The 17,242-nt window shown below is 61.2% G+C and overlaps 7 protein-coding genes across 8 annotated transcripts; 2 read left to right on the forward strand and 5 right to left on the reverse strand.

Moving 5' to 3' along the window:
- Window positions 1-255: 255 nt before the first annotated feature.
- JDV02_007454 (uncharacterized protein) lies at window positions 256-769 on the reverse strand (the record flags this gene model as incomplete). The annotated part of the gene is made up of 2 exons (XM_047988947.1): window positions 256-651; window positions 737-769. 2 exons carry the CDS (start codon window positions 767-769, stop codon window positions 256-258), a joined length of 429 nt encoding a protein of 142 aa, XP_047844946.1.
- A 796-nt stretch (window positions 770-1,565) lies between these two features.
- JDV02_007455 (uncharacterized protein) lies at window positions 1,566-1,973 on the reverse strand (the record flags this gene model as incomplete). Its single annotated transcript, XM_047988948.1, has 1 exon — window positions 1,566-1,973. The coding sequence occupies one exon, from the start codon at window positions 1,971-1,973 to the stop codon at window positions 1,566-1,568; it is 408 nt and encodes a 135-aa protein (XP_047844947.1).
- A 1,311-nt stretch (window positions 1,974-3,284) lies between these two features.
- Window positions 3,285-6,237, forward strand: JDV02_007456 (uncharacterized protein). Of its 2 annotated transcripts, XM_047988949.1 has the most exons (8): window positions 3,285-3,611; window positions 3,752-3,992; window positions 4,064-4,270; window positions 4,373-5,219; window positions 5,293-5,477; window positions 5,537-5,657; window positions 5,729-5,817; window positions 5,878-6,237. In XM_047988949.1, the coding sequence occupies exons 1-8, from the start codon at window positions 3,393-3,395 to the stop codon at window positions 5,940-5,942; spliced, it is 1,974 nt and encodes a 657-aa protein (XP_047844948.1). In that variant the 5' UTR covers window positions 3,285-3,392; the 3' UTR covers window positions 5,943-6,237. The 2 variants fall into 2 exon arrangements, with proteins under 2 accessions (XP_047844948.1, XP_047844949.1); XM_047988950.1 differs by having other exon boundaries at window positions 3,285-3,992.
- JDV02_007457 (uncharacterized protein) lies at window positions 6,152-7,551 on the reverse strand (the record flags this gene model as incomplete). The annotated part of the gene is made up of 1 exon (XM_047988951.1): window positions 6,152-7,551. One exon carries the CDS (start codon window positions 7,549-7,551, stop codon window positions 6,169-6,171), a length of 1,383 nt encoding a protein of 460 aa, XP_047844950.1. The 3' UTR covers window positions 6,152-6,168.
- A 2,117-nt stretch (window positions 7,552-9,668) lies between these two features.
- Window positions 9,669-10,382, forward strand: JDV02_007458 (uncharacterized protein; the record flags this gene model as incomplete). Its single annotated transcript, XM_047988952.1, has 1 exon — window positions 9,669-10,382. The coding sequence occupies one exon, from the start codon at window positions 9,669-9,671 to the stop codon at window positions 10,380-10,382; it is 714 nt and encodes a 237-aa protein (XP_047844951.1).
- Window positions 10,383-10,785: 403 nt separating this feature from the next.
- JDV02_007459 (Cholestenol Delta-isomerase) lies at window positions 10,786-11,852 on the reverse strand. The gene has a single exon (XM_047988953.1). It carries the CDS (start codon window positions 11,618-11,620, stop codon window positions 10,889-10,891), a length of 732 nt encoding a protein of 243 aa, XP_047844952.1. The 5' UTR covers window positions 11,621-11,852; the 3' UTR covers window positions 10,786-10,888.
- A 390-nt stretch (window positions 11,853-12,242) lies between these two features.
- Window positions 12,243-15,583, reverse strand: STE11 (Mitogen-activated protein kinase kinase kinase). The gene is made up of 3 exons (XM_047988954.1): window positions 14,978-15,583; window positions 14,771-14,909; window positions 12,243-14,710 (listed from the first exon to the last, which is right to left on the reverse strand). The coding sequence occupies exons 1-3, from the start codon at window positions 15,389-15,391 to the stop codon at window positions 12,588-12,590; spliced, it is 2,676 nt and encodes an 891-aa protein (XP_047844953.1). The 5' UTR covers window positions 15,392-15,583; the 3' UTR covers window positions 12,243-12,587.
- Between the last annotated feature and the right edge of the window lie 1,659 nt (window positions 15,584-17,242).

The raw sequence follows: 17,242 nt of genomic DNA on the forward strand, positions 1-17,242 counted from the left end.
CCGGTGGTCAAGAATCTCTGTACAAAGGCCCCCAGACGATTTGATGAAAAGAAAAATCCCCCAACCGCCAACGCCCTCATTATAATAGGTATTCCCGTCCCGTGTAGGCCAACTGCTCAATGCCGTGGCTCGCTTTCAATGTCACAAGATGTGGCCCACCACACCGTTTTTCATGTTGACACCGACACCGGGACTGTATAAAATTGTCCAGTTGACGGCAGTCACAAGCTGTTTCGAACGAAGAGCCTCTCGACCTCACATGCCGTGGTTGCCGTGCAGCCCCTTGAAGAATGAGTCGAGCATGGCCGCGAGATCGAGCCCATTGACGTTCATTAACCCAGCGACTGGCGGGGTCTTCTTCAGGGCCGCGGCCTCCGAGTCCTCGGCCGCCGGCGCCGGAGCGGGCGCCTGTGGTGCTGGAGGGGGCACGTTCGATGTCGGAAGGGGCACGTTCGATGTTGGAAGGGGCACGCTCGGCGTCGGCGCCTGAGGAGGGAGGGGCGTCGAATTCTGACCCGGAGCCGGGGGGAGAGGAGCGCTTTGCTTGGGAGCCGGAGCACCGTTTGCTACGGGCACGGCCGGCACGCCGTTTTGACTTTGCGGCGAGCGACCGACTAGGTCCTTGCCTGCAGCGTCTCTACCAGCAGTCCGCTGTAATACCACTTGTCAGCCGAAAAATCTGAGGATATGGCGCAGGCAGTGGGGGAACGTCTGGTTGCTGTACGCTAATACGCACCTGGATAGGCGACGCCGAGGCGACGACAGCCATGATCAGAGGGAGATAGCTGAATCTCATTGTTATTTTTTCTTTCTTAATGTTGGACAAGCCTCGGGCGGCCACGCTAATCCTTCAGTTGCTGCAGAGATGCGAAATCATGACACGGCCTTCCAGAGAGGGGGGGGCGGGCGGCAGTGCGGCCGGTGGCCTGCCCTTGGATTTATGTAAACAACGGCGGCTCGCTGTTTTCGCAGCGCACTCTGTTGACACGTAGGACCAAGGGGAAGAGGAAGGATTGCGCAAAACAACCAGTGCTGGGTGTCTCACCCTGGTGGTGGAGGGACTGAGGACGCTTCATTCCTGGTGCGTGTCAGCAAAACCAAGGCCCTGTGTGGCCTTTCCATTCCTTTGGCGACCCATGGCCCTGGATCTGGGCCGCTCAGGATGTACGCGTGCTTCGCCGACCGCCGCTCGGTTGCGGGAATACGTAAGGCTTGGGACGTCTTTGATGCTTCACACCGGCCCTATGCCCCCCCCGTGAACTGACCCCCTTTCACGAGGTATAACGCGCGCGGGCACTGAGATTTGACCAAACAATCGCTCATTCGGACGAGCCAGCCAGCTCTATCTAACCAGCCAAATGCGGGCATGCTCTCGGAGAATAAAACCAACTAACTTGGCTCCAACAGGGGTGGGAGCCTCAGACTGGCATGCAGCGGACGGCGAACGCACTTTGCGCTACCAACGTGTTAATAGACCTGACCTGACGCGTTCGCAGCGGTCCCAGCCTCTGCCCGGTTATTACGTGACTCAACAGCCACTTCCCCAGCCGCCGCGTACATGCCTCTCAGATGCGCCGTGGACTGTGGCCGTAGACCATGTTCGTAGTACCACCGACCACTGTCAAACCATCCCCCCCCCCTTCCTCCCCTAGCCGACAGTTTGTGAGGCTGGAACCTTGTGCTGCTTGACGAAGAGACTTTTGTTGAGGGCGATGGAGGCTCTTGACGGTGGTGCCGGGGCCGAATGACGGCGACATCCGACTGGACGGAGCACATTTGGCGTGTGGTAGCAGCAGTCCCCCGATGCGATCCATCTTGTCAAATGCCTCCCTGCTCGTCGCGCCCGCCCGGGAGAGAGAGAAGCGAACGATTAGTTCCTGCTCCACTTGGACGTGTCGCGCGTCCCTTTCCCTAGCGGGCACTGACGCGACGAGGCGGAATCCACAAACGAGCGAGACACGTCGACGTCCCATCGGCTGGGCCCCCCTTCTTCTTCATGTCCCTCCTTGGCCATCGCTAAGAACCCCCCACGGGAGATGATTCGCTGGCGAACGTGTCATTGCCCTGGGGTTGCCGACGTCGCTCCCGTCTGCCGGCGGGGGGGTTGGAGCAAAGCCTCACGTACGTGCTTTGCACGCTGGCTCGAACTGCAGACGGCTGACCGCGTCAGACCATTGCTTCGACATCGGTACGCAGCTGCTCATCTTGGGGTGTCAGAGAGTCACCCTTGAGCGCCACCTTCCTACCTAGCCTCTCGCAGTTATGGCAATGTCCCCTGGACTCTTCCAGACTTCATCTGGCGCAACACACCCACGTGGAGGACGAGTCCCCAATCAGGCGAGCGTCTGGTCACAACCCCTAGCGACTCTATGAGCGACCCAGGTTATCATCATCCCATCTTTGTCACCGAGGTGCCCCGTTCAGCCGGGGCCGGCGGGGACACCTCCGAACCACTCACTCTCCACAGCGGAGCCGAAACGCACAGCTCGATAGTAATACCTTGGGTAGCACTGTAGCAGTATTTATAGTCCTGGTCCCTGGACAATACTACGTACTCGAGTCCCCGGCAGCGCGCTATATTGCGTCAATTTAGCAAAAAAGTGTATGGAAACGCTACTACGTAGTGCCCAAGTTATCACGCCTTTTTGTAACACGCGCCCGACCCTCGTTTACCAGCGGGGGGGTTTCGGACGGGCACATGGGCTTGGCTGCTACGCTGACAGGTCCAGCGATGGGACGCCTGCACGGATGCATCGGCAACCCCGTCTGCTTTTGGCGCGAGCCTGCGCAGCTCAGCTCAGCCCAGCCGGCAGGCCTATAGTCTATCTAGGAGATGCAAGCCTCGAGCGAAACGAACATGTCTTAGATGCCGATGGGAGTTCCCGCTTCGGGCAGGTCAATCGCCCCCCGATAATACTTTGGTGCCTACGTTGCCCTTGCGGGAAGAAAGACCAAAGAAAGCTCTCTCCGGTGGTCCTTTGACAACCCAGCCAGCCAGGGACATACATAGCGGGTGGGGAACCTTTTGGCAACGCAACGCCACCGATCTGCAGGAACCAGGAAGCGATCCCAGTGCGTGTGGGGGGTTCCCGGGGGGGGGGGGGGGGGCCAAAGTGCGGAGATGGCCGTGTTGCTCGCTTACGGGCACTAACACTCTAGAAGCGTCACACGAAAGAGATAAGACTCGGAGAATGACACCCTACGCTGCTCGCTTATGCATAGAAAGCTGCACAGACGAGAAAAGAAAGGCAAAGAAAAGAGAAACCCAAATATAACTTCCCCCCCCCCCCCAGCTCGCCGCCAGGTTGTCGTCATTCCTCTCCCGCAACTTGAGCCCACTGTAAAGGGTTTCCCCATTCAAACGACAACTGCGGAAGAGAAAAAGAGGCATCATGCTGCTCAGGTCCCGCGGTGTCGTCGCAGGGCTCGCCGCCGCCGCCGCCTTCGTGACCGGTGTTGTTGGCTGCGGCCAGCATCAAGACTCGTGCTACGGCCCTACGAACAAGGTTGAGCATGTCCGCCACGTGAAGCGCATGCAGCCCGGTGCGCCCGGAGCCGCATACGGACCCAAGGGACCCTTGGAATGGGGGCAGGTCAACTTTCTCCATACGGTATGTCATTGCCATCCATGGCTGCCTGTGTTTCTTGTTATTTTATTAGAATTTGGTGATGTACTGTTCGGGGGGACAGACATTCTTTCAAGTGTTCGTCGATATACAACTGTGCTAAACACGTCCTCCTCCATCCGCAGACGGACACCCACGGCTGGCTCGAAGGCCACCTCAAGGAGCAAAACTACGGCGCCGACTGGGGCGACTTTGTGAGCTTTAGCCGCCGCATGAAGCACACGGCCAGGAGCATGGGCGTCGATCTCCTCCTCGTCGACACGGGCGACCTCCACGACGGCAACGGCGTTTCCGACGCCACGACGCCCGACGGCACCAAGTCCATGCCCATCTTTAGCGAGATTGACTACGATCTCCTGACCATTGGTGCGTCTACTACCACACTTGGGAGAAATCTATACGACTTTGCCCCTGTTGCTAAAACACGAGCCCAAAAGGGAACCACGAGCTCTACGTGACCGAGGTGGCCTACCAAATGTTCAACGAGTATGCCCGCAAGTGGGGAGACAGATATGTCACGTCCAATGTCAAGGTGCTGAACCAGACGACGGGCCAGTACGAGTACGTGGGAGCCACCCACCGCTACTTTACGACGGCAAAGGGGCTTCGCATCATGGCCTTTGGCGTCCTCTTTGACTTTACCGGTACGGTCGCCCGTCGCTCGCCCGCCCTACTCATCACTCATCGCTGGTCGTCGTCTTCATGTGTTGCCAGCTAACGCGGGAGAGAGAGATGTGGCCAACCAGGCAACTCAAACGCCTCCCAGGTCCTCAAGGCAAAGGACATGGTCAAGGAGAGCTGGTTCGCCGACGCCCTCGCCAGCAAGCAGCCCGTCGACATGTTCGTCCTCTTCGGCCACAACCCCGTCCGCCAGACCGACCGCGCCAGCACCTTCCAGACCGTCGTCGACGCCATCCGCCGCGCGCACGCCAAGACGCCCGTCCAGATCTTTGGCGGCCACAGCCACATCCGCGACTTCTCCGTCTACGACGACGCCTCCGTCGCCATCGAGTCGGGCCGCTACTGCGAGACGCTCGGCTGGGTGTCCGTGTCGGGCTTCGACGCGTCCAACAGCGGCTTCAGGGGGGTCGTCCCGAACCCGCGCGGCGTCAGGAACCCCTCGCGCCCGGCCAGGCCCGGCTCCAGGTCCCCGTTTGTGTACTCGCGCCGCTACCTGGACTGGAACCGCAAGACGTTCATCTACCACTCGCGCGTTGGCGGTGGCGAGGGCGAGTTTGACTACCACTCGGGCGAGCGCGTCACGGGCGACATCGGCAAGGTGCGCGACGAGCTGAGGCTCGGCGACGTCTACGGATGCGCCCCGCAGGACTGGTGCATCAGCTGCGCGCCCTTCACGGACAAGAAGAAGAACATCTTCCCCGGCGTCATTTTCCCGGCCGTCTCTGCGGTTGTCCTCAACAAGACCCGCGCTGACAGGTCGCGCATGATCCTGGGCAACACGGGGGCCATTCGCTTCGACCTGCACAAGGGCCCTTTTACGTATGACGACAACTTCATCGTGGCGCCCTTCCGCGACGTGTTCCTCTACATTCCCGACGTGCCGTTTGACAAGGCTTCAAAGGTCATCGACCAGTAAGGTTTCCCCCCTATCTGCGGGGAGGGGGAGGCACGTATGCCGCGTTCACGACTGACTCACTCGTTCTAGGCTCAACAAGGGCCCCGTGAGCAAGCGACGAGACCTCGTCTCGATGCCTGTTCCGGAGGATGAGTGCACGAATCCGACGCTGGGCTACATGAGCCGCCGCGACATCCGTGAGGAACGCGGAGTTGTTCGCCGCCAAGAGGCCGTCGTGCCTGGCTATGTGACCAAGGACGACTGGGGCACCGATGGTAAGCCAAGCCCCTGCATCCTCGGACAGGCTCAAGACGAAGAGATTGACATGCCGTAGGCGATGATACGGAGCACTCTGAGATTCCCAACTACACCATTCCTCCCTACTGGGAGGCCCGCGCGTCGTTTCCCAAGGATGGGAGCAACCCCGACAAGGTTGACCTCATCTTCTTTGACTTGTAAGCCTATACGAACTACATCCTCCCTCACGACGTCCGGCATATATGGTACAAACGCTAAGATTCTGTAGTATCAAGACAAAGGTTCTCAACGACCTGGGTGCTGGGTACACGGATGACATGGTCCAGTGCTATGTCAATTGCAGCTTCTCGTCTCAAGGTAAGGACTCAGCTGCGCGTTGTCGTCAAGTACCGTTGTGGGTGACTAACGTTGCGCCAGATTTTATGCTGCCATATGCAAAGCTAGCATGGCAGGAGAACAAGGATAATTGCCCGGTCGTCTAGACGCTTCACAATCAGACTGGGATGACGTACAAAGTAGACTGCATTGTACAAATCTGTTGGACGCTGCGATGGTGTGTACAGCGAGGCGTTGGTGGTGTGCAGACTGAAAGGTGTCGAGCGAGGGTTTGGAGTGCTGAGACGGGCGGCGTAGAAAAAGCATCAAGCGTGACACTCTGATTATGAATTGCGCCAGAGGGGTATATTAGCAGCGGCAAAGAAGGCGAGTCTAGTAGTACACATGCCCCTTCATCAGGACCCTCGCCGTCCGCAGCAGCTTTGCCGATTCTATCCTGCCGTCGCGCATCACCGTCCCGACATCCAGCTTGCCGCTTGGGTGTCCCAGCGTGAGCGTCACATCCGCCTGCCCGGCCGTGGTGGCCACGTCCTTGCCCGCCTCGGCGAGCAGGCCGGCCGCCAGGGTGCCGGGCATGCGGGCGGACGCGCCGAGGCACAGGGCTAGGGTCAGCGGCATGGCCTTGTGGGCCTGGCCCATGGACATGGCGAGGCAGCGCAGGTCCATCCCCGGGGGGGTCTCGGCGCGGGGGAACAGCAGCACGATCTTGGGCACGCTTTCGGTGTCGGGGTCCAGCCCCATGCGCGAGGCGCCCGCGCGGCGGACCTGCTCCAGGCGGTCCCTGAGCTGCGCGTCGGCCTCGACGGCGGCGGGCGTCAGGGCGCTGGCCTGCGCGAGAGCGCCCAGCCCCAGCCCCAGCCCGGGGTCGCGCGTGGAGACGAAGACGCCCGGGTTGCCGACGTCGACGAGCGACGCCGTGACGCGGGCCCCGTCGGGCAGGCGCAGCTCGTCGGTGGGCGAGCCCGTGGGCAGAGCCCTGCCCGTCTTGGCGCCGGCGGGGTCCTCGAAGCCCAGGGTGATGAGCGAGTGCGTGCCGGGCACGCCGTCCATGGCGTAGTCCCCGTCCGGACAGTAGGCGAGCGGCCGGCCGGCGACTCTGAAGCGCGAGACGATGACCTTGGCGGTATTCGTGTTGAACATGCGCACCGAGGCCCACGCGTCGCCGTGGTCGTCGCGCTCGACGAGGCCGGCCGCGGCGGCGACCCCCTCGGGGACGAAGCCCAGGTCCCAGGCGGCGGGGCCGACGACGGAAGACATGTTGCCGCAGTTGCCGGCGAGGTCGAGGGCGCCGTCGCGGATGCCGACCTGGACAAAGGTGTAGTCGACGTGGACGCCGCCGGGCCGCCGCTGCGAGGGCGGCGACAGCACCACGACCTTGGAGGTGGAGGACAGGCCGGAGCCCATGCCGTCGAGCTGGCGGGCGAAGAGCGGGTCCGGGGCGCCCATGGCCGGGGCGAGGACGGACGGCCAGAGGCGCTGCTCGGCGGGCAGGGCGTCGCGGCGGATGACGAGCCCGTTGGAGGTGCCGCCGCGGACGAACCAGGCGGGGAAGCGGCGCTGCGCGTGGGCGGGCATGGAGGAGGCGGAGGAGGCGGAGGAGGGCGATGAGGACGAGGCAGCGGCGGAAGACGTGGGGGTGATGGAACGTGCCAAAGGGGGAGCGGCGGCGGCGGCGCACGTGCCCTTGGCCCGGCTACATGCCCGTGGGACGACGCGCCACGGGCACGCGCGCAGAGGCTGCGTCGCCGTGGCCATGGCGACTCGCGGGCGGGGGTTCTGTCTGGGTGTGTGCCGGTGGTGGTGTGTGCCGGTGGTGGTGTTTGCCGCGGGACGGTGAGATGCATGCGTGAGGAGGGAGCGAGGTCGGCACGCCAGTCGGCTCCGGGTCGGCTATCGACTCAGAGTTGTGGAGCCGGGGACCGAACGAACCCCCCTTTACGGCCCCAACAACCGTCCCATCCCGGAGGCGGAGGCGGAGGCGGGTGGCTGGGCGGGGCGGGGCGGAAGGGCCGCTGCCCCCCGGGCTTCCAACCTGCTTCCGCCCGGCCACCGCCGGGGACCCCGGTGACGAGAACGGGCGACGTCGTACCCCACGCCGTAGCCTCACCAAAGACGAAGCCGGAAACACACAAAGATAAAGGGCTGGAGACACTTGCACGCAGGTCTCGCGTCCAGCTGCAAAGACATTGGGCACTCCATTGACGGCGTTGCACATCTCAATCCCCCACCCCTTTTGCAAATCGCAAGCAAGCTCCTCTCCACAAAGTCTCCGGCCGGGTGCACGAGATGAAGCAAGAAGGAACCACCGCAGGGTACGTACAGTAACATGTTTGATATGCGCGCGTCCTACATGCGGAAATTCCGTTGCCAGACAGGGACATGCAGTTCGCCGCCGGCTGACCATCAGGCCGGATGCGCAATGTCTTGTCTTGTTTGATGAGCTCCCTCTCACAGAGGCACCGCCAAACAAAGTTTGGCCGCACAGACGGGACGAGCCCCCTTCTGCGGGCATACAACTACCCAATCGCGTCTGGTCTGGTGGTGCTTGCCGCCCTCGATTGCGGGAGGAGGGCCTTTCTTTTCAGAGTGAATTCAACTGGACGGGTGGCAGTAAATGGTTCGGTTCGTTCCCTGCTTGCCTTGTTGGGCCCCTCTCTGCGAGGGAGCCGAACCAGCCAGCCAGCCAGCCCAGCCCAACCACCGGGCCCGTCCGTGGTCAGCCATCACAGCGCTACGTTTCACTCGTCAGAGACGAGCGGCTACGTAGTGACAACCACGAGTAACAAGCCAGCATCAACGCAACGCAGTGTCGGGAAGCGCAGCCGGCCACGGTCCAGTGGGTGGCGGTGGTTGTCCCCCCCCCCCCCCTCCCCCCCTGCAGCAGCTTCCCCCCTGCACCCTAACCCCCCCAAAAACGGGAAAAAGAAAACCATCGCCAACCAACCAACAAAACGGACACGACGTTTTTCTGAACTTTACTTGAGCGTTAGCGGCGATGAAGGGCGGCGCATCGTCCCAGAAACCACCCCCCCCTTACCATTTCAACACTACGGTGCGCCCCCACCGTGGGACCGGTACCAGACACTGATTATTTAGCGCTCATGGGCCGTGTCGTCAACGAGAAACACGACTCCGTAGGGTGCATTGGTATTAGAGGACTGCACCAAGTAACGCGCCCCCCATCCATACGCTTGACAAAGTTTGGATGTGACGCACAGGACCGGGCGAGGCCGCTCTCGTCTTGCAAGCTGAGGGGCAGGGGAAAAGGGTAGCTGCTTTGCGCCCGACCTCGTGCCATACATATATGGCTCATCATTCACTTGTATACTGTATATATTGATGGGATGTACTAACTTAGGAAGTAGTTCAGTGCCGTGCGAACCGGACTGGCTCTCTCGTCGCCACTCGTGCCGTCGTCATCGTCCGCCCATCCGCGTTCGACGGTTTCACCACAAGCCACCCGCACTGGCAACTTGCCAGTACCCTTTCACGAGAGAGAGTCAATCGGCCCCCTCCCCCAAACGGGCTCGCCTCGTTCGGTCATTCATTGATTGTCTCGCTCGCGCGCATCGCCCCTTTGGTGCGCTCTCCGTCACTGTCTCGACAAGCCAGCCTCGTCCTTTGCTCTTGAGCTCCCAAGACAAAAGACTTTGCTTTAATCCACCTGATTTCCTCTCTCTCTCTCTCTTTTCTTCCAAAAGCAAGAGTCCTTTTTGCACTGCCTTTGCGGCCCCCCGTTTCCAAAGCCACCTCGGCGGAACAAAAGCGCCACACGTACAAACGACTTACACGGACTGACCGGGCATCACCACCACCACCACCACCACTACCATCAACACTATTGAAAACAAGCTCTTGCCCCCCATCCCACGATGCGCTTCGCGCCCGCCCTCGTCGCCGTCGCGGCGCTCGGCGGCAGCTACTCCCCCTTGGCACCTTTCGCCGCCGCCTCCGCATCCGCATCCGCATCCACCACCGCCACCACCCAAGACCGCGACTGGGCACAAATCATCACCGCCACCTTCAAAAACAACAAGCCCTGCGGCGCCACCGCCAACGACGTCGACTGCCGCACCCCCGCCCAGGCCGCGCCGTTCGTCGCGCAGTCCTTCAGCGCCTACGGCCTCACCTGCCCCGCCGAGCAGGCCGCCGTGCTCGCCGTCATGGCCCTCGAGTCGGGCGAGTTCCACTACAAGCACAACATGTTCCCGCCGCCGGGCCGCCCGGGCCAGGGCACCGCCAACATGCAGTCGCCGCTCTTCAACCTGCGCTACGCGAAATCCATCCCCGCGGTGGCGCCGCACGTCGCCAACGTCACCGAGGACATGGTGACCGGTGGTGGTAATGGCCTGCCCGCCGCGGAGCTCAACCGCATCCTCGCCCTCGTCACCGTCGACGAGTACAACTTTGGCAGCGGCGCGTGGTTCATGAGCTCGCAGTGCGCAAAGGCCGTCCGCAACGTGCTGCGCAGGACCCCCGACCAGGGCTGGCTCCAGTACAACGCCCAGTGCGTGGGGGTCCCTGGCGATGACCCGGACAGGCTGGCCTACTGGACGCGGGCCAAGGCCGCCATGGACATTAAATGATTTTTTTTTAAAAAAAAATAATAGACGTGCACGTGCGACTCCAGGACGATATACAGTATACAGTTGAGGGGAATCGCCGGCAGTGTAAATATCAACTTGAACTACCTTTTCATCATGTTCGCTTCCCCTCTCCACGCCCCAGTCAGTGATGGACACTTGACGAAACAGCTCTCTTTTCTCAACTCTGCGTCTCACTCATTACCCACCACCAAGCAAGGCCCGACAAGCTGACTGATGACTCTCTCTCTCTGTCCGGCCTGTAAGTTGCAACCAACCCCCGCGATGCCAGTCACCTTGACAGCAAACGCAGGGACAGCGGTCTCGACTCTGGATGGCGTAGGCTCGTTACAACGTTGTATGCCACCCTCGTCACACGCAAGCGAACCCGCCCACCAACCCCAAACCCCTCACTCACGCACTCATTCACCCACTCAGTCACTCACTCGCGCAACGAAACAAACGGGTTCCAACTTTCCCCACGAAAAACATCATCGCAACTCCACTCATCAGATGCTCCCCCGCGGATGTCCGCCGCCACCGCCGCCGCCCTTCTTATTCCTCCAGAACCTCCTCATCACCCTGTCCGCATACGCCTCGTCCAGCCCCCAGTTCCACACCGCGTCGCGGATCCCCTCCTCCATCCTCCCGACGTACTCGTCGCGCGGCGTCCCCTCCGTCACCCTCTGCCTGTCCACGTAGACGAGCGCCCGCACCGGCTCGTCGCCGCCCGCCGCCGCCGCTTCCCCTCTGCCATCATCCCCCTCCCCCTCCACCTCCACCTCCAACGGCGACGGCCTCGTCGCCCAGCGCACGTAGTCGCAGTGCATCCGCTCGTACGCCCACGGCACCCCCTCGTACCCGTCCAGCCGCGCCTCGTCCTGCGGCGGCAGCAGGTAGAGCAGCCCGTACACGCCGGCCGCCTTTCTCCCCCTACTGCTGCTGCCGCTGCCGCTGCCGCTGCCGCTGCTACTCCCGCCACTGTTGCTGCTAGTATTACCCTCGCCCGTCGTCGTCGTCGCCGCCGCCGCCGTCATCGGCACCACGTTGGCGTACCCTCTCTCGTTGATAATCCACCTCCAGCCCTCGAGGAAGCCCAGCCCCACGGGCGTCGAGAACGGGCACCGCTGCCGCATCTGCCTGGTCGACAGGTTGCTCCCGTACGCAAAGTAGAGGATCTCGTGCCGCGTCTCCTGCGTCACCGTCATGATGCTGTCCTGCGACTCTTGGCTGTCGTCCATTTTTTTCCCCTATATTTTTTTTTAAAAAAAAATATCTCCCGGGACCAAAACCTCTTTGAGCGTGCGTGCGTGCGTGCGCGCGGGCGGCTGGCGGGCGGAAGACGGGGGATGGGGAAGGGCTTCTTGTTGGGTTTTGTTTGCTGCGGCTTTGGGCGCCGCACCAAAGTTCAACTTTGCCAGAAGGGTAGGTAGGTAGGTAAGAAAAGGGTTGAGAGGGGTGCCGCCGTGTCTGGACGGGCAGAGACGAGAGCGGAGAGAGGCTGCTTGGGCAGAAGCAACTACGTTACGGCACCGATTGAACAGGCAGCAGCTGCAACCCCCCTCCTCACTGCATATACCTGCATACGTTGCCATGTGCTTTCTGCACTTTGGTCGCATCGCCATGGATCCGTCAATGCTCTCACACAAGACAAGGCAGAGCTTCACACGACAGCCTCACTGCGTGTGTAAACTGCTTACTTCGTGCGGCAACGTGCCTTTACACGCTACGAGCCCCTACACTTTCGTATGCATAAAGGCGGCGACCTGACACGACGAGGTACCTACATCAGAAATCTAGACATCGATGCCGACACCGGTCACATTAGGCACATAAACTGGCGACACGTGGCAAGCAGCAATCGTCGTCAACTCGCTTCTCTTCATCTATTTTACACTAGAGGCAGTCGTCAAAGTATCGTTGGCTGATTACCTCCCAAACTTTGCCTCGGCGGACCCGTCGTTGCTGTGTCCTAGCCCGCTCTGCGCCGTCATGCCCATGCCCGTGTCCAGCTCCCACGCCATGCCAAATCGCACCAAATCATTACCGCTCCGGGTTCTCCGCGGTGCCCCCCGAGGTCATACTCTCCGCCCCTCCGTTGTCTATAGAAACGATTGATGGCTGGTTCCAGCCCAAGCACCCCATGGTACAGTAAAAGAAACAAGGAAAAGAGGCGTCGTGGCAGGCCCGGCAGCCTCCTGCTACCATCTACGTAATGGGCGTCAGAAACGGGTGCAGCATCAGCTCATCGGCGCTCGGTCGCAGATTGTGGTCAATCTCAAACGTCCGCCGAAGGAACTCTTGTGCCTCGCTGCTTGCGTGCTCTGGTATCGTCGGCGCCGCTTTGCCACCGCCAATCTTAAAGATGGCCTGAAGCTGACTGCAGTCGGGGAACGGGTGATTGCCCGTCATCATCTCCACAACCAGGCACCCGAGCGACCAGATATCGGCCTTGCGCGTGTACGATGTCTGCTTCACCACCTCGGGCGCCATCCAGAACACCGATCCCTGGAGGGACGGGCGATGTCGGTTGTTATTTGCACCGCTGAGGATGTTGGACGCCTCGAGCTTCTTCGAGATGCCAAAGTCGGATATCTTAATGGTGCCCTTGTTGTCAACGAGGATGTTGGCACCCTTGATGTCGCGATGGATAATGTCGCGATTGTGGAGGTATGACAAGCCCGTGAGGATCTGGCGCACAAAGCTCCGCACCAAGGGCTCCGGCAGCGCGCCGTACGAGTTGAGCATGGTCTGGACAGAGCCACCGGGAACGTATTCGAGGAAAATGTTAAGCTTGTCGGCCGACGAGCTGCAGCCCAGGTACTGCACAATGTTTGGGTGTCGCAGCTCCCTCAGGAGGCTGATCTCCCGCTTCAGCGCGTCAATCATGCTCTTCTTGCGGTTGTCGTTCTGGCTGTTGGCACCCGGAGCCGGCGCTTCGACCTGCTTGACGGCAAGCAGCTCGCCCGTGACGGCGTGCAGCGCCAGGTACACGGAGCCAAAGGAGCCTTGGCCGATGAGCGCGCCCTTCATCCACTTGTTGTCGTCCCACGACTCGCCGGCCAGGAAGCTTTCCAGCTCCTCATCTGCTTCTTCACCATCATCCGTCAAGGCCTGCTGGAGCTCCTGGAAGGAGCCCGATCCGGTGGAATGGTCTCCGTCGTAATAGCTGGTTCGCATCGTGTTGCCATCTGGGTCCGTGATGCTGACTGCCGCGCTGTCCGAACTGCTTTCCGTGAACGAAACGTAGGATTTGCGGTTCGGCTCGATGGGCGACTCCTCTTGCAGAGTGTCGAGCATCGAAGACGCAATCGAGTCTCTGTTGTATATTTGCGGCAGCCGTCCTTGAGAGTCGCGGGCCCGCACCTTGGCAACGTGAGCGCTGCCGCTCAGCCATGAATCGGCAATGGTCGGTATGGGAGGGGCATCCTGGACGCTGGAGGCGAAGCTGAGGCTGCTGGCAACACTCAGGCGGCTGTTAACCTTGCTCAGGCGGGACGAGCGTCTCATAGACAGCCGCGCCGTTCGATCAATGTCCTCGCGGGGATGGTCCGGGAAATACGACGTCAAGTCGGACGCGATAAGCTCGCTTGGGGGCCGCAGTCCGCCAAATTGCCGCAGGCCGACCCTCAGGCGCTGCGGTACCCGCGACTCGTTTGTCAGAGGACGTTCCAGTTCCTTGGCCGCTTGCGACAGGTTTCGCTCTCGGTCCTGGAAGGATATTGGGGACAGCGGTTGTTGCAGCTGGTCGTTCCACTTCTCACCCAGAACCTTTTGCACCTTGAGCTGGCTCCTCTTATCGACCGTCTCGAGGGCACGGTTATGCTTCTGCTGTTCTTCCTCCATCGCGATAGCCGCTGCGCGCTGCAGCTCAGCCTCTCCAGGCTCGCCCGCAGGCACGCGTCTCAGGATGAGACGGTTTCGCTCCGGCCGGCGCTGGTCCTTGATGATGCGCCACAGCTCCGTGTCACCGAGTCGGCGACATTGGTTAGGATCCGGGTCGATACCAGTCAGGACCCAGAAACAGTAGTTGCGCTCATGGTCCTCGCGAAGTGCGAACTTGCGGAGCGTTACGCGCATGACGTCCTCGCACGTGTTGCAGTCGGCAATCTTGACAACCTTGGTCACGCCGCCAGTCGAGATGACCCGTATGACCTCTTGGTTTTGTGGCAAGGCGGCCATCAGGGACCCATCCATGCTAGAGTTGTTGCGCGTGTGGGTCGGTACCAGGCGGCCACCATCGGAGGCGCCAGGTACTCGAGACGAGGACGTCGCATTGGCGCTGCCGCCCGTCAGGTAGCCAGTCCCGGCAGGGAACCGTTGCTGCCGCGCTAATTTCGGCGTCAGTGAATGCAACGAACAAAGGGACACTGGAGCTGGGGCCACCATACCAGAATCAATGGGGACGGGCAAGTCTATTTGGCGCGAGAAGCGCCTGTTTGTGGGCGCGGTGGGAGTTGTCCGCGGATCGGTTCTTGTTGAGTCGACCGAGGTCGAAGGGAAGAGCACATCAAGTCCAGCAAAGGAATCCTGCTTGAGGGTCAACGAACTGCTTGTCTGCGAAGGGGGTTGTGACGCTTTGGCATGGCGTGGCTCACCCTATTGCGCTTCTTTTGGTTGGCGTACGCCTTTGTTCTCAGTTTCTTAATGCCAAGGAACAAACGGACACGGTCGCCGACTTTGTCAATGCCCATCTCCTGCAGAGTCTGCTTGTCGAGCTCCAGCAAGTTCTCGCCATTGATATGGTTCTTTCGGAAGAGTTTCTCGTAGTCGCCGCAGTTGATGCTTCGAAGGTAGTCGCACACCTTGTCCTCGTCCCAGTTCTTGACAGAGTCGGGGCCACCGGCGTCGGAGAATTCCGACTCTGTCGGGCTGGCAAACGATTGTGATCCGGACGCCATCGGGGGCACTCGTCGCGAGGTCGGCAGGGCAGACGGAGGGGCACTGCCCGGGTTGACAGTCCCGGAGCTCATAGCCGTTGGAAACGGCGCTTTGGACGCGAGCATGGCCATTTCGAGGTCGGCTGGGGAGTTCTGGCGCACAACGGCTGCCCAGACGCCGATACTGCGGTCTCGATTATTCTAAAAACTGCCGTGGGTGGGTAATATATTATGGTGTCGACGTGACGGCGGTGTCGTAGGTTTGTTCGCCTTCGGTATCGCTGATGTCGCTGGGCGGAGCGTTGTATAAGGGGGGGGGAGGGGAGGGCACGCAGTCCTCGTTGCAGTCCCTCTACCGACTCCAGTATCGGCCCTTAGCGAGACTGCGCTCAAGAGCCGTGAGCCCGGCCAGGATGCAGCCGCGATGCCAGCGAGGACGGGGGACGACGGGTGGGCGAAGTCGCGTGGGAGAGGAGAGAAGGAGTGGAGGGAACGGGAAGAATAAGAGTGAATGGTGAGAGGTGGAGGCAAAGGCGGCGGCCGGCATGCCTGGGCTCGCGCCGCTGGTTGGCCAAAGAGCCCCCAAGGCCAGGCGACACCTCTGACAGACCGCCCGCACGCGGCGCCCCTCCTGGAGCTGGAGGGGCGGCCGCTTCAAGACAGGCCGGTACCTACCTAAGGTAGAGGTGGCTTCAGGCCCCCCCGGGGGGGGGGGGGGCGTCTCCTCGTTAGGTCATTCAGTTGAGGCACAGGCCAGTGGAGCGAGGGGCTCTCTGGGGGGCGTGCCGCCCGCTCAACTGAGGAGGTGCCCACCCGTCGCCAGGGGAGTGGAGGTGGTGGGGGCACCCCTGAACGTCTACCGCAGCAGGTCTGCTTCTGCTTCAGTGGACGGCGGCTCTCTGAACTGGCCTAGCCGCGACTGCGAGCACCAGGGAGCCGCTCCACTGGGCCGGAGTGAAGGCTCCCGTTCCCGCCAGCTAACGGGCGCTCACCGTTGCCAGTGTTCTGTGCCTCAGAGGCTGTTCTTTACGTAAGGTACGTACAGTATCGTGTCCGCAACTGCGGCCAGTTCCCTAGGTATGCAGCCAAGTAAGGGACTCTGCAAGTACGGTAGGGACGGTCAGGCAGGTGAGGGTAAGTCAGAATAGTCAGCACGAACGGAGCGCCTGCGGGCTCGGGTCCCCACCTCCATCCACTGGACTGCGGTGCGACGCGAGCGGGCTCAACCTCAGTCCTTTGTGCCCACAATCAAGCACGACTGAAAGCGTGCCACCCACTGTATGTACGGCTTGTGTCACCCCACCAAAACCTGCTATAGGCTACGTATATTGCTGAGGACGAGCATCGAACGCCCACCCCCTGCCTGCCTGCCTGTCGTTGCTTCCCTGCAACCGTGGGTGGGTGGTGTCAAGCAAGTCATCAAAGCCCGGTGCGTCAGCCGTTTGTGTGTTGTGTCTAATATAGACGCTGGCCGAGTGTCGTCGGCTCGCGGGAGGGAGTTGCATCGCTTCGACGTTGCCGGGTCTTGAATCGCTGCGCGCGCCTCAGCGGCCGGTTTCGGTTTCGTACGGAGGCGACATCGCATCAACTGAAGCAAGCAGACGGGTTGCAACCATGGATGGAAAAGCACTGCTGCGGCGACTGCGGCACGGATATCGGACCGTCTGGATGCAGCAGCATACAAACGAGAAACCCCCCCTCCCCTCCTTCGGATGGTGGCAGGCAGCATCAACCACACCAGAGTCAGTCAGTCAGTCAATCAACCTGCCCAGCGCCCGCAGCGGAGTGCCACCCTCACCCCTCATGGAGGGCCTTTGATATGACGCCTACGACCCGACCCCCCTTCGTACAAGAAGGCCCTTATCTGCATGCTCCTTGCTCATCTGTCTGTTCGTCCGACGGGGATGGGCGCCCTGTACCATCCCAGCCCGGGCCGTACGCTGCTCGGACAGCGGCCTCTTTTCTTGCAAATCGGCCGCGTCC

This window comes from Purpureocillium takamizusanense, chromosome 7, assembly GCF_022605165.1.
Source record: "Purpureocillium takamizusanense chromosome 7, complete sequence".
Classification (NCBI taxonomy): Eukaryota; Fungi; Ascomycota; class Sordariomycetes; order Hypocreales; family Ophiocordycipitaceae; genus Purpureocillium; species Purpureocillium takamizusanense.